At 40.0% G+C, this 12,819-nt stretch overlaps 1 protein-coding gene across 1 annotated transcript; it reads left to right on the top strand.

The window, feature by feature from the left end:
- Nucleotides 1-3,856: 3,856 nt before the first annotated feature.
- LOC118122227 (LIM/homeobox protein Lhx1) lies at nt 3,857-8,489 on the top strand. Its single transcript, XM_035178819.2, has 5 exons — nt 3,857-4,443; nt 5,213-5,433; nt 5,706-5,980; nt 6,714-6,870; nt 7,166-8,489. Exons 1-5 carry the CDS (start codon nt 4,274-4,276, stop codon nt 7,558-7,560), a joined length of 1,218 nt encoding a protein of 405 aa, XP_035034710.1. The 5' UTR covers nt 3,857-4,273; the 3' UTR covers nt 7,561-8,489.
- The last annotated feature ends 4,330 nt before the right edge of the window (nt 8,490-12,819 follow it).

Below are 12,819 nucleotides of genomic sequence, written 5' to 3'. Positions count from 1 at the left end.
CCCTTTGTAAATGGCATCATCTTCAGCCTTTTGTTTGCCACTGTCAGATGGATAATAACCAGTCATTAAATATGACCATGAGGTGTTTTTCTATCTGACAGGTATGCATTATGTTAATTCAGTCAAAGATAGGCCGTCCAGAAACAGCACTGCAAACATTACACTTGTGAAGGTTTTGAGGTCAGTGGCTGAACAGAGGAGGTGCAGATGAATTGTTCCTTTTCCATGAAATTAATTTTAAACATTGCTTAATGTTAAAGGCGGATTACTGGTTAGTTAAACCTAATTCTGGTCAGGTATTGCTAAAAACGAATAGGTCTATTACAACTGGAATGAACTTGAGGTGAGCTTTGAAGACATTTTCACTTTTCATTGTATAGTTTTATTTTGGATGTGGTCTTACAATATATTCAGCTTAGCTATAATTAAAAAAATCTGTATATGTGAATTAAAACTAGAATAGCACTAGTTAGAGCTCATACCCCACCAAGGCCCAAAAGTCCCCATGAATTCAATCAAGCTGCACCAAATTTCACACACTAATAAATATCAGTTTCCTAAATGTGTCAATCTCACAATGTTAAAAGAAAGTGGAAAATAAAACTTCTAGATTGTCCTTTGAAACAGATCTGCACCAAAACGTACAATGGGTTCTTCCCAGACCCATACCACACCCTTAACAAACATACACACAAACCAACCAACAAACAAACTGAGGTGAAAACATAATCTCCTTAGCGGAGGTAACAATTCTGCAATGCTGGAGGGTTGGGGCATGCATGAACCAAGGAAGTACCCATTTAATTTTGGAGTGGATCAAACATATATATTCTTTATTTTCTTTAATGCATGCCTTAGAAAAGGCCTTAGCATTAGCAGAGGTCTCAGAGTTGCTGAAATAATGCCTTTTAATGTTGCTGTATCCTTTGGGCAAAAAAAGAATTCGACCACCCCTGGAGATCAGAGTAAAGTTGCTCAATGTCCTCAAGCTTAAATGTATTAAATGTATCCTGAATTTACATGAGTACAATGGCAGTTGATAAATGCATAAAACATAAACTGGTACTTTTGTTTTTATTTAATTTTGGAAAAATACACAACAGAATAAAGCTGGTTGCAATTTGAGAATGAATTATAATAAAGGGGTTTATATATATATATATATATATATATATATATATATATATATGTATTTATATTTATTATTTAAAGTAAGGTATCAGAAACTGGCTTCCACTTCCACACAATTTAAACATCTGAAACAAAAATGTAATCTTCAGCTGAGCTGTAAAGATGCTGAACTAAGGTCAACAAAATGCCAGCAAAAAACCTGCTCCACCAAATGGTACAGACGCTCATTTAAAGTCAAAGTAAAGCGAAACCGGGAACAAACTGTCTTTGAGTTAATAATCTACCTTTTTAATTAAACATTTTGTAACTATAATCATCATCATCAGTTAAACACTGGAGATGCCTATAAGCTGTAAAGGCCACTGTTTTTTGCATCAGGGAGCTCCATGAGCTTAGGTGTTACCCTCCTCTCTGTAACTTGCACTGCTTCCTAATCTCTTTTAATTGACTTTAATTAGCATCTAGTAATTAATTTTGTTGTCTACATATTATTTGTATGAATATTCCCGGTGGGTGGTCTTGTTCATCTCGTCAGGGCCAATTAGCTGCAATTAACAAATACTAATGACATGCTTTCCTTTCTTTTTCCCAATCCAAAACAAACAGCCTGCACCCTGCCAGATTCCAGCGCTGCACTGAGACCTCTCGTGTGCTGGAGTGATGCTGGGGGCCAGCTCGCTGGGCCAGGCTCTAATCAACACCTCTCATGGTGAGACGCAAACCCAGAAGGAGACACTTATCCACACCATTCACCACTGAGATAATGGCTCTCACCCTGGTCCTTTCATTGTCACATCAGAGATCAGATTGAAGAGACAGAGTGGATGTACGAGAAGCCTTTAGTATCATTATTGGTCATCTGAGGTCTGTCCTCAGGGCAACGTGGAGCTCTGTCTGTGTTTTCTGTTTGGTTTTGCACTGATCCAAACACACCTTCAAATGGTAAATAAAACAAAAGATATTGGCACTTTCACTTTTCTAATGCAGTTCAGCTGTCCCCTGTAGTCTGTGCCCCTCTATAGTTCAGTGGCAAATCAGAGAAAGACAACAAAAAAATACAAGTGACAGAGCAAACAGAATTACAGAAAATGCCTGGGGCTGTGCTTTGTTTTGCGTCTTCTAATTGTCTTTGCAAATACTGTCTTTCCTTTATGTTAACATTATGAGGCATCATCCACTATTCAGAGTGACTGCTGATTCTCTTTGCAGAGTTTTACTAGTGTTTAGAAATGCTTTAAAAGCACATTAGCCTGCATGCAGCAATGTTATCAGCTTCTTTCCAGATCTATAGCTGAAAGGCTGACAAAAAATATCAACTCAAATCATTCAGCACAAGATGTCTGCTGATGTTGTATTCGTTGTAGTCTGACTGTGTCCTGTCAAGCAAAAGCATCATAAAGAAGAACAACTAGTACAAAGAAGAAGAAACATGGAAATTATGAGCTCATTGAGTAAGACTTTCATTGACAAATGCCTTGTTTGTTTGTTTTTAACAACACACAAACATGATGACACACTAGTATATATTGAAAATTGGGTGGGGGAGTTGCATGATTATTTTTATGTATTAACCTCCATTTTTTTGTCATAACACATTTCTGATATTTAGACAGTAAAGAGGTTCAATCAGTGGCTCCATACTTTTTCTTGATTTTGTTCGATTATTTAATTGATTTGGAGTTATTGGTTTGGCACAAATCAATGCAACCTCTTCATGTTTTCAGACGGATCTAAACAAAAACAAATGAAAACAAAAGAACCAGTGTTCAAATACTTTGTACTTTCCGGGGGGGGGGGCATTAATAACAAATATCAACTCCTCCACTTATTTTGATTGTTTAATGTCTGGGTCTTTTTTTCCCCTGTGTTATATCAGGGACCAGCAGAGCCTGGAGCCAGTGTGGGAAACGCGCTATCTCTCCGCGCACAGCAACACCAACGCGGTGCGATAAGATCTGCGAGAGGCCTCCTATCAGCCGCAGATTATAACCATTAGTGACCCTTGTCCCTTCACACCAAATGAAGAATAACGCCACATGGGCCACAACATTAATAATCATTGTGGTGGAGAAAAAAAGGAGCCTGTGTTCAGTGCACGTCCATGTGTCCACACTGCTGCTGCTGCTGCAGGGACAGGCCCTGCACGCTATCTGATGGAGTCTCATTCTAACCAGGCCTGCTCTGGGAGAAATAATTTATTCATGTGATATCATCAGTGACTCTTTTTCTTCACACTGGTACTGACTGAAAATAAAAACAACAGTTATTGTTGAAATAAAGGACGTTAGTTGTTATCTGCGATAAACAGTTGGCTGAGAAGCCCATTGATTTCTTGAGGATTCTCCCCCCCCCTATTTCTTTTAATCTGAAAAAATATTTTTACGAGACATCTTATTGGTGGAGTCATCAGTCTATTTTATTTGTCTATTATTATTTTAGTCTATCTTATTGTTTTATATTATTCTAGGTTATTGATTTATTTCATTTTATTTTATCTCATCTCACCGTGCGTATTTAGATTTTCCTTTACACACCCTAATACTGAAGTTCGTTGGTTTAAAAAAAATTCCAACGTTTTATTTTATTTTATTCTAATAGTGAAGTGCACATTGGTGTGAGCTGAAACGTCCTCCCATAGGTGTTTCCTGGCCCTGACGTCACACTCTTCCCCACAGCCAATAGGCCGAGCTTTAAGAGGTGCGCTCATTTCCACGTTTCTCCCACACTGAGCTGCTCGCAGCGTAAAGGGACACAAACAAAGCTCAGCGCACCGATGGCGCATTATTTTCCACTCCTCGGGATATATTGAGTTTTTCGCACTCGCCACCAATGGGTACATAGTCCTTTCCCCCCCCCTCCTTTTGATTGTACCCATACATTCGGATCATGATCCCCAGCCTGTGATCTTTGCTGCCTGGTGTTGGTTTCCCCGCTGCAGCTGACCCTCTTGTTGTTTGGATCTGCCACAGCCACATGTGGATCGTTGTCGGAGCGGCTGCGTTTGACCTCGCGGATGGTGATGTGTTTACTCTGAGATCAGCTTGGATGCATTTTGGATTCGCTGGATCGTATATATACAGCCAGGCTGACGCGTCGGGGGACAGACGCAGCGTGTTTACCAGGGTGGGGATAACTCCGGAGGATGCTGCAGTGTGCCAGCTGCGAGAAGCCTATCGTCGATAGGTTCCTGCTCAAAGTCCTGGACAGACCGTGGCACATCCAGTGTGTCCAGTGCTGCGAGTGCAAATGCAGCCTGACCGAGAAGTGCTTCTCACGCGAGGGGAGGCTGTACTGTAAGAACGACTTCTTTAGGTGAGCAGCCGAGAAAAGAAAAGAGAGGAAAAAAATACTGAGAAAATGCAAATTTGCTGAAAATGCAAATTTCTGTTTAGATAATTAGAAACAAATAACACGTGGAATTTGCTCCTGCAAGGTAAGCTGCAAAAGAAAATAGAAAAATGCATTAATTTAAGATATAGTTCTCCTGATGGGACATAAACTATGGCTGCTGATAGTCTACATGTTTGAGACTATGTGAGTATTATCTTTATTTCTAGAATCACAAAAATAATTAAATGCAGGGGGAAAAAATGTAGAATTGTTAATTATAATTTTATGTTCCATACAATTTGATATGACAAGTGGCATTGGTTCTGTGTAGTATTCAAACTTTAATTGTCCTCAACATTGTTCACCCAAGTAACAAGAAAAGTGGAAAAGGAATAAAAAAAAAAAAGGTGGATTAAAAACGTTAAAAAGATGGAGGGTGGGTTTAGTATATGTCCCCTGCACCCATTATCGGACCATTCAAATCCCAGTAAAGTCATGGACGCAAATGATTCACCACCAAAGCGCTTTTACTTAGGCCTGCAAAAATAACCAGTATAGTGGCTGATGGCTAATTTGGTGTATTTGACGATCAACGGACCTTATCCAACAGCTCCTGGTGTCTTTTGAGACATCTGGCCTGTAGTATCGCTTGTGCCAAACTGTAAAACCTGCAGAAATCCCCCCCTTTGAGAGTCATGATCACATCCCACCTACATGCACTGACCGCCCCTCTCCCCTTTCGAACATCCAGGCGATTTGGGACCAAGTGTGGCGGCTGCGCTCAGGGGATTTTACCCAGCGACCTGGTGCGCAGGGCCAAGAGCAAAGTGTTCCACCTGAACTGCTTCACCTGCGTGATGTGCAACAAGCAGCTGTCCACGGGAGAGGAGCTCTACATCCTGGACGAGTTCAAGTTCGTTTGCAAAGAGGACTATCAGAACAACAACGGCAAGGACACCATCCTCCTCTCAGGTATGGGCCTATATGTAACAAAAAAACATCATAATAATAAAGGCAATTTTGTATTTTGTGTTTTAATTCATTATTATTTTCTAAATCAAACAATTCAAAAATACTATTATTAGTAGTAGTATTTTCTAAATCAAATTATATTTCTAAATATTTACTTTTAGAATTATTTCATATTTATTTTCTTCTGTATTGATGATCTGCTTTAAATGTGTGGTTTATTTCTATGGGGTTTTGCGGGTGCATGATTGAATCCGTCTTTATTCTCATGACAGTCACGACGTCCAGCGACCCGAGCCTGTCCCCGGACCCCCAGGACCCGCAGGACGACGGGAAGGACTCGGAGACGGGACCCTTGTCCGACAAGGACGGGGCCGGCAACGAGAACGACGAGCAGGGCGCCGTCGGGAAGCGACGCGGGCCGCGCACCACCATAAAAGCCAAGCAGCTGGAGACGCTGAAGGCGGCTTTCACGGCCACGCCGAAGCCCACCAGGCACATCCGGGAGCAGCTGTCGCAGGAGACGGGCCTGACCATGAGAGTCATCCAAGTAAGAAGACGAGTAGAAAGAAATAATAATAATAATAATGGGGACAAACTGGGATAAAAACGTTGTGTTTGTTATATGCCATGTGACCCATTTGCACGCATTATCGGACAGCCATCCAAATCTAGCCAAACAGGTCCCTCATGGCAGAGAAGAGTCAAGGACCAAATTATTCACAACCAATGCGCATTAACGACCTTTCAATGGACACTAATCATCAGTGTAGTGGCTGATGCCTCTCAGCATTTGCATCTTGCAGACACCCTGAGAGAATCCGTCCTCATTCTCTGCCGATTTTCTCATTTTTCATCCTTCCACATTTAAAAAAAAACAAAAAACAAATTCAGTATTTTTAACCCCTAATCCTTGCTCCTCCCATGACGCACATATATCACACCTATTAAAAACAGGACTCACTGAGCTCTAAGGTCCATGTAAAACGCTTCCTGTAATAAATTGGAAATGCCTTAAAGTAAATGGTGTTTCAGTGCGCAGAGCATCAGTTCGTGCCAAAATGTACTTTTTACGCACAGGATATTTCCGCACCAGAATCCAGGCCATTAATTAGACTTACAAAATAAATATTATAGGCCTATTTATTTCTGAGATTTCAAGATAATGTCATCAAACAGGGCTTTTACAGCTCTGACAAGTTGCTGCTGTCTGCTTTCCCCGCTTGTCTCCTCCTTGCTGCTCGCGGTCTCTGACCCTGGCTTGTTCCCTGTGCGTCCTGAAGGTCTGGTTCCAGAACCGGAGGTCTAAAGAGAGACGCATGAAGCAGCTGAGCGCACTGGGCCCACGGAGGCACGTGTTTTTCCGCGGTACGAGGAGGATGAGGGCGCTCGGGGAGCGACTGGAGCCCGGAGAGCTCGGACACTTCTCTTATTATGGAGGTGAGCCACAGTATTTGTTTAGGGGGGGTGGAGGGATGGTGAGTTTCCTGATTTGAAGTTGATGGTCTTTTGATGAACAGGCTCATTAGAATATCAATGAATGAAATTAGCTTCTTTTTTTTTTTATGTAATTCACTGTAAGTCATTTATTGAAGGGGGATTTCTGTTTTGTTTTTTTTAAATATAAATACAGATTAAAAATTCATTTAAAAAAAGGTTCATTTTGGTGTTGTGTTTTCTCTTTAAATTCAGACTTGGGCACTAATCCACACATTTGTATTTTTTATGAACACAGATTATGGTGAGTATTATGGCTCAGGAGGGAATTACGAGTACTACCAGGGCCCACCTTCCTCCCAGGCTCAGACTCCAGCAGACCTGGGCTTCGTGCCCTCCTCTGTCCCCGCCGGCACCCCGCTAGGAGCCATGGACCACCATCACCACCACCACCACCACCATCACCCGGGCCACCACTGTCCGGGGGAGGTGCAGTGCTTCTCCGACCCGGCGGCCCATCACCCTGTGGACTCACCCAGTCCGGAGCCCAGCGGGCCGGGCTCCATGCACAGCATCTCCAGCGAGATGTGTGGGCCCAGCACGCCCTACACCACTGTGTCCCTCAGTGACAATGGATACACCAACCAGCTGTCACAGCCCTCCTCAGAGATGAGTGAAGGCACTGTCTGGTGATGCAGCTGAAACTGCAACTACAAGGCACACTTGGATTTTGAAGGCAAATCAGTTCTTTTTTTTTTGTTTGTTTGTTATAAAATGCACTTTTTAATTTATCTATTTATTGATCTATTTATTCTCTAAGTTATTTACTTTATATATTACATATTTATTTGCTTTCATATCTGCTAAGCTCTCTGTATTTATAAAATCTCTATATTTGTATGTCGGTATGATTGTTTATTGACCAGCCGATTAACAGTTTGAATTCGACTCATTACATCCGTAATGCTGGGCTACACAGATCAAGCAATAAACAAACACATTTATAGTTTGCAGGAAAAGTGGGTTTTTTTCAGTGATTGCAGGAGAACTTCTGCAACGTATTTGACTTAAAATGTTAATGTGAAGGTGCATGGCAGCGGTTTTACCACGTTTCAGTGTTTTACTGACGAGCAGCACCCTCTCTCTCTACACGAGTTCACACGTAATAAAAGATTTCATCATTTAATAACAGATTATGATTGTGATGTTTAATAGGTTTGACCGAAAACCTCTCTCAGGACCGTGGACGCATTTGTTTTTGGTCTTTTTTTTCCATTTATTTGCCAGGCATGTTCCTTTTTAATTATTTGATTGTCGACACACGTTTGCCTTCAAAAGGATACCTTTATAAATCTGCAAATTTTATATGGAATAGAAAAATGATTTGACTTTCACGTGACACAAGTCCAATCTTATATATGGAACAATGGACAATTGTACAGAACAGTCGGTTGTTTACGTAAAGCTCCAGTATGCAGGGGTTTGAATTTCAGCTGTATATAAAAAGAAACCCCTCTTGATTCAGACTCAAAACCAAATTTTTGTAGCTGTTCTATTTCTGTGGTCGCTCACTGTGGTAGTTTGTATTATGTCCTCATTGAAAATAAAAAAAACAGAAAATACTAATAAACTGTTGCCAAGTGACAGCTCTCTTCTAATTCTCTGAGGATGTCTGAGTAGAACATGGTTTTTCCAATTTAGCCAAAACATCTGAGACCCAAGATTCTTTCTTTGAGTGATAAAAATGTCAAATTATTCATATTGAAGTCTCATGTGCCACCAACAGCAGCATCACTGTTTTTCATGAGATAATAACGTGATTGTACAAATTCATTTTAAGGGACTGGTGTGTCGGGCGATTCACTGTATAATAAAACACATCATTATTGTTGGATTAATGATTTGGGAGGTGAATTACAGTACTTGTTCATTCAAGTGTGAGATTGATATAGTTTCCTGATTTATTGGAATGTGAATGGACAGGAGTTGATGGAAGCATCTGTTCACGGATCAAAATGTGAGGGTTTCGCTGCAGGACACAGATTTTATAATTTCACAGTGCAAGTTAGAGACCCCCTTTTCTGAAAGCTGCTGAAAAACAGTAACTTTAATCAGCAGCACTCAGTTATTGAAGACTATACTAACATAGAATTTAACACCCATCTCACAGTAAATCATCAATTTATACAATGATTTGAAATAATCCTTGTCGCTGCTATTGATTATTAGAGCCCCAGTAAATATTTATATGCATTTTCATTTGCTGTGTGACGACATGATTTACAGGAGGTTATTAGAGGCTTAAGTGATTTTTTCCCCCCCCCCCCAAAACAAAAAATGATCAGCATCATATTTTACAAGACGCCCAAACACACACACACCAAATCTTAACCTAACTTTAACCTAATTCTAAGCTGAATCTTAAAAAAACACTTCATGTTAACCCTAAACAGCTCTGGGGGACCACCCAAAATGGTCCTCACGACAATGGTTTTTACACACACACACACACACACACACACACACACACACACACACACACACACACACCTTACTTAATCAAGAGGACTTCATTATCAGCTCCCTTGCTTATGAACTGATCATTTAGATGTTTTAATTAAGTAAAGAGCAGACGTTGTCTGGTTGTATTTCAGTTGTGAGGTTCGAGCTTTTGTGTCATCTTGGTTTTTTTCTTAAAAGAGTGATAAAGACATTACACTGGTCTCCAGGAAACACTGACAGGCAGTTCTTTCTTGATAAATTGAGAAAATACTATAACTCATGGATTTTACATTCAAGGCTCTTCTGGTCGTATAAAGTGCAATACGAGTGACAAAGTCAGAGCTAAATGCTGCAACCCTAAGTTTTTCCTGTTGGTACAGACAGTTGAACATCTTGAAAAGAATATGTGGTCACTGCAGAGGTTTGGAGGTTTTCTTTCTGCTGCAGCATCAACAAAGCCGGAGCTGCTTCCTGTGATGTTAGTGACAGTGCTGGCTGATCTACATGAGACATTCAAAGCGAATAACATGCTGTGTGGTTTTGTGCGTGCATGCTTATACAAAGGGGTTTCATCTTGTCAATTTTCGGGGGAATTTTCCAGATAATTTAGAAAGCAGCCCTGCAGGGACATGTGGATCTGCAAATAATAAAGCTGGTCTGAAAATACCACTCGAGTCATGGGTCGAGACCTCTCTGTTAGCGGAGGAGAAATGGGTGGTGACAGAGTGAATATTTTAGAGTCAGGGAGAGGTGAGGAGCATGAAGGAGGACGGGACCAACATCCAATATCGAGCCGCCGAGCGGTGAGGGAGCGAACCAGTGGAGCCGTTCGGGGGGGGGAGGGGCAGGAGAGACAGGGAGGGTCGATTGTAGAAGGCACACATGGATGTGTTAGTAACTCATCATTTATGTTTCTGGCGGAATAGTTTTTAGAATCTTATCAGTTGGTTAAAAAATACAAATATGGTGAAATGGTGGTGATGAAGTCGGAAAAGCTCGTGGAACTATTATGGCTGAATAAACAAGATACTTGTACTTGCCCTTGTTGAACACCAAACACACAACGGAAGTGACATTAAAAGGTTTCGGCGGATGATACTCTTTTTAAAAAACACAATATTAGAAAACCAGGCCCAACAGCAAGTAAATTCATCTCACTGCTCCGTTACTCGCCCACTCTGTCTGTACCCATTACAAGACTTAATCTTCATAATAAACAAGTCACGTGTAGTTTCATTTTAAACACCCTCTGTCCCTAAAGCAGCTGAACATTGTATTTTAAAGCAAACGTTCAAAGTGAAGTATAATATTCTAATTGTTGGGCACTATTTACATTTGGTGTGCTAATGAGTATTTATGGCAGCAGGACAGTGTATGTTGATGGTTATTAAGGAAGACGTGACTCAGTGCAACAATGTACCTCACTGATGAGTTTTTAATTCTTTTAGATAAAATGGAGACATCTAGCACAGAGGAACTGAGGTACACACTAGATAGTTGATTTATTCTTGGTTTTGGGCTTTTCATAGGATATTTTGGACCAAAACAATGTGCCCTGCTTGCATGTTAACGTTTTATTTTGTAATCAAGCCTTCTCATAATGATGCCATTATTTGAACAATATGATCGCAAATTATTAGTTAAACCCATAAAAAAGCTGTGGTTCATATCTCTGATCTTATTGGTTGCAAAAGCTTCTGCATTACTTCACCATATGACAGTTTTATGACTTCCCAGTTATGTCATTCCTATTTATGAGATCATACATTTTACTGTATTTTCAATCTATACAAGCTTTAGATCATGTCTGTACATGCGATGCATTTATAATGCATGGTGTCTTTTTCTGATTTCTTCATGACATGATAGGAAATGGTTTTCTGCTTAGTAGAAGCTCAGGATTGTCTCTCCTATTTCCATCCGTGCTATTTTGTTCACCCATGCACCCGTACAGGGACAAAAGAGAAACACACACGGTAAAATACTTGTAGAAAATAAAGTAACTATGGACAGAAAGATGTCAAATGAATCATATACTTTGAAACCAGATCTTTTAATTGTTAACTAATGTAAAAATGACGTGGTATCAGAAAGAAAAAACACGGATCAAAAGAATGAATAACTGAATATCCATTATTGGCTCTAATACCAGGTAACAAAAAAAAAGTCTAAACTTGAATGCAAAACAAGCATCTCAAAATAACCATAAATGAAATGACACACAGTCTTTGATATACATAATGAAGGAGGTTTTGTTATCAATTTCTTTTTCTCAGTCATCAGAACTGTATAATAGCTTTTAATTTCTGACAGTAATTTCAGTTCAGGTTCCCCATTCAGTTTTTTTTTTTGTCTCTATAAAAACCCATTAACCACTGAGGTGTGTTAACGACTCTCAGGCTGCGTCTTGAGCCTTGTTCAGCTGCACATGAAGCATCTTCTCTGGGACCCGGAGCTCATCAACAACCGTCTCATTGTTCTCACTGGCGCAGGCTGGAGCTTCACCTGGTAAGTGTGCAACAAAAGCACTTTTGAGCCACTCTTATTCCCATCAATTAAAAATGAAGTCAAAGTCATAAAAATACATTTACATTTAATACATACTATTTTCCCTTTATCTGCTACTGGTAATATTAGACCTTAAGCACATGAGATTAAAAGTGTCTTTGGATAGTAACTCGTTGTCATGGGAATATTAAAGTGGTGATTAAATATGTTACACACAACATATATGTTGTTATCTAAATAATGTTGAGAGAAGCAGAGGTTTAAAGTACAGCTTCAATAAAGAATATGTATAGAAATACAAACATGTATTCACTGTTTTAAACTTTGTCCCATTCCGTGAATTAAAGCCTGTGAAGCCTCATGTTTGAATGTTCTCTTCTCTGTTAAGCAGCTTAATCCCTGTTTATCTGAACAAAATGCCTTGATTAAGAGAGAGATCTGCAAGTCAAACAGGAGGCCACACAGCTAATCGATTTGAATCTATACCTGCTAGCGATCATGGCAACTGTTAGATAAGCCACCTACAATAAATGGTATTTGTCTTCAGGGGAACGATTTGCATTACATTCACTACAAGATGTATTTAACTGCTTCCAAAAGTCAAATGTTGATAGTATAAATCTTTACGGTTTGACAATTATGCCGTTTGGTGACTTGTGTTCAAGGAATGTACATTTTGAGTTTGTTTTATGTATGTTCATGTTTAACACACACACGCACACGCACACACTTCCATAATATACAGCTGAATACATATTTTTATTATAATATATTATTGCGTTAGAGGTGGAAATTCTCTTTAACTTCTCATCCAATTCTTAACCTAGTAATCTAAATCTTGTTTGGACTGAGATTTGGCGTTTGACATTTGGCGGCTGCCGTTTCCTTTTTTGTTCTCGTGCACAGTCTGGCCCAATTCGCTAATTTCCCCTCTTTCTTCAC

Source organism: Hippoglossus stenolepis, chromosome 15 (assembly GCF_022539355.2).
Source record: "Hippoglossus stenolepis isolate QCI-W04-F060 chromosome 15, HSTE1.2, whole genome shotgun sequence".
In the NCBI taxonomy this organism is placed as follows: Eukaryota; Metazoa; Chordata; class Actinopteri; order Pleuronectiformes; family Pleuronectidae; genus Hippoglossus; species Hippoglossus stenolepis.
The sequence above is the reverse complement of the archived record's forward strand: the minus strand, read 5'-3'. Positions and strand labels throughout refer to the sequence as shown.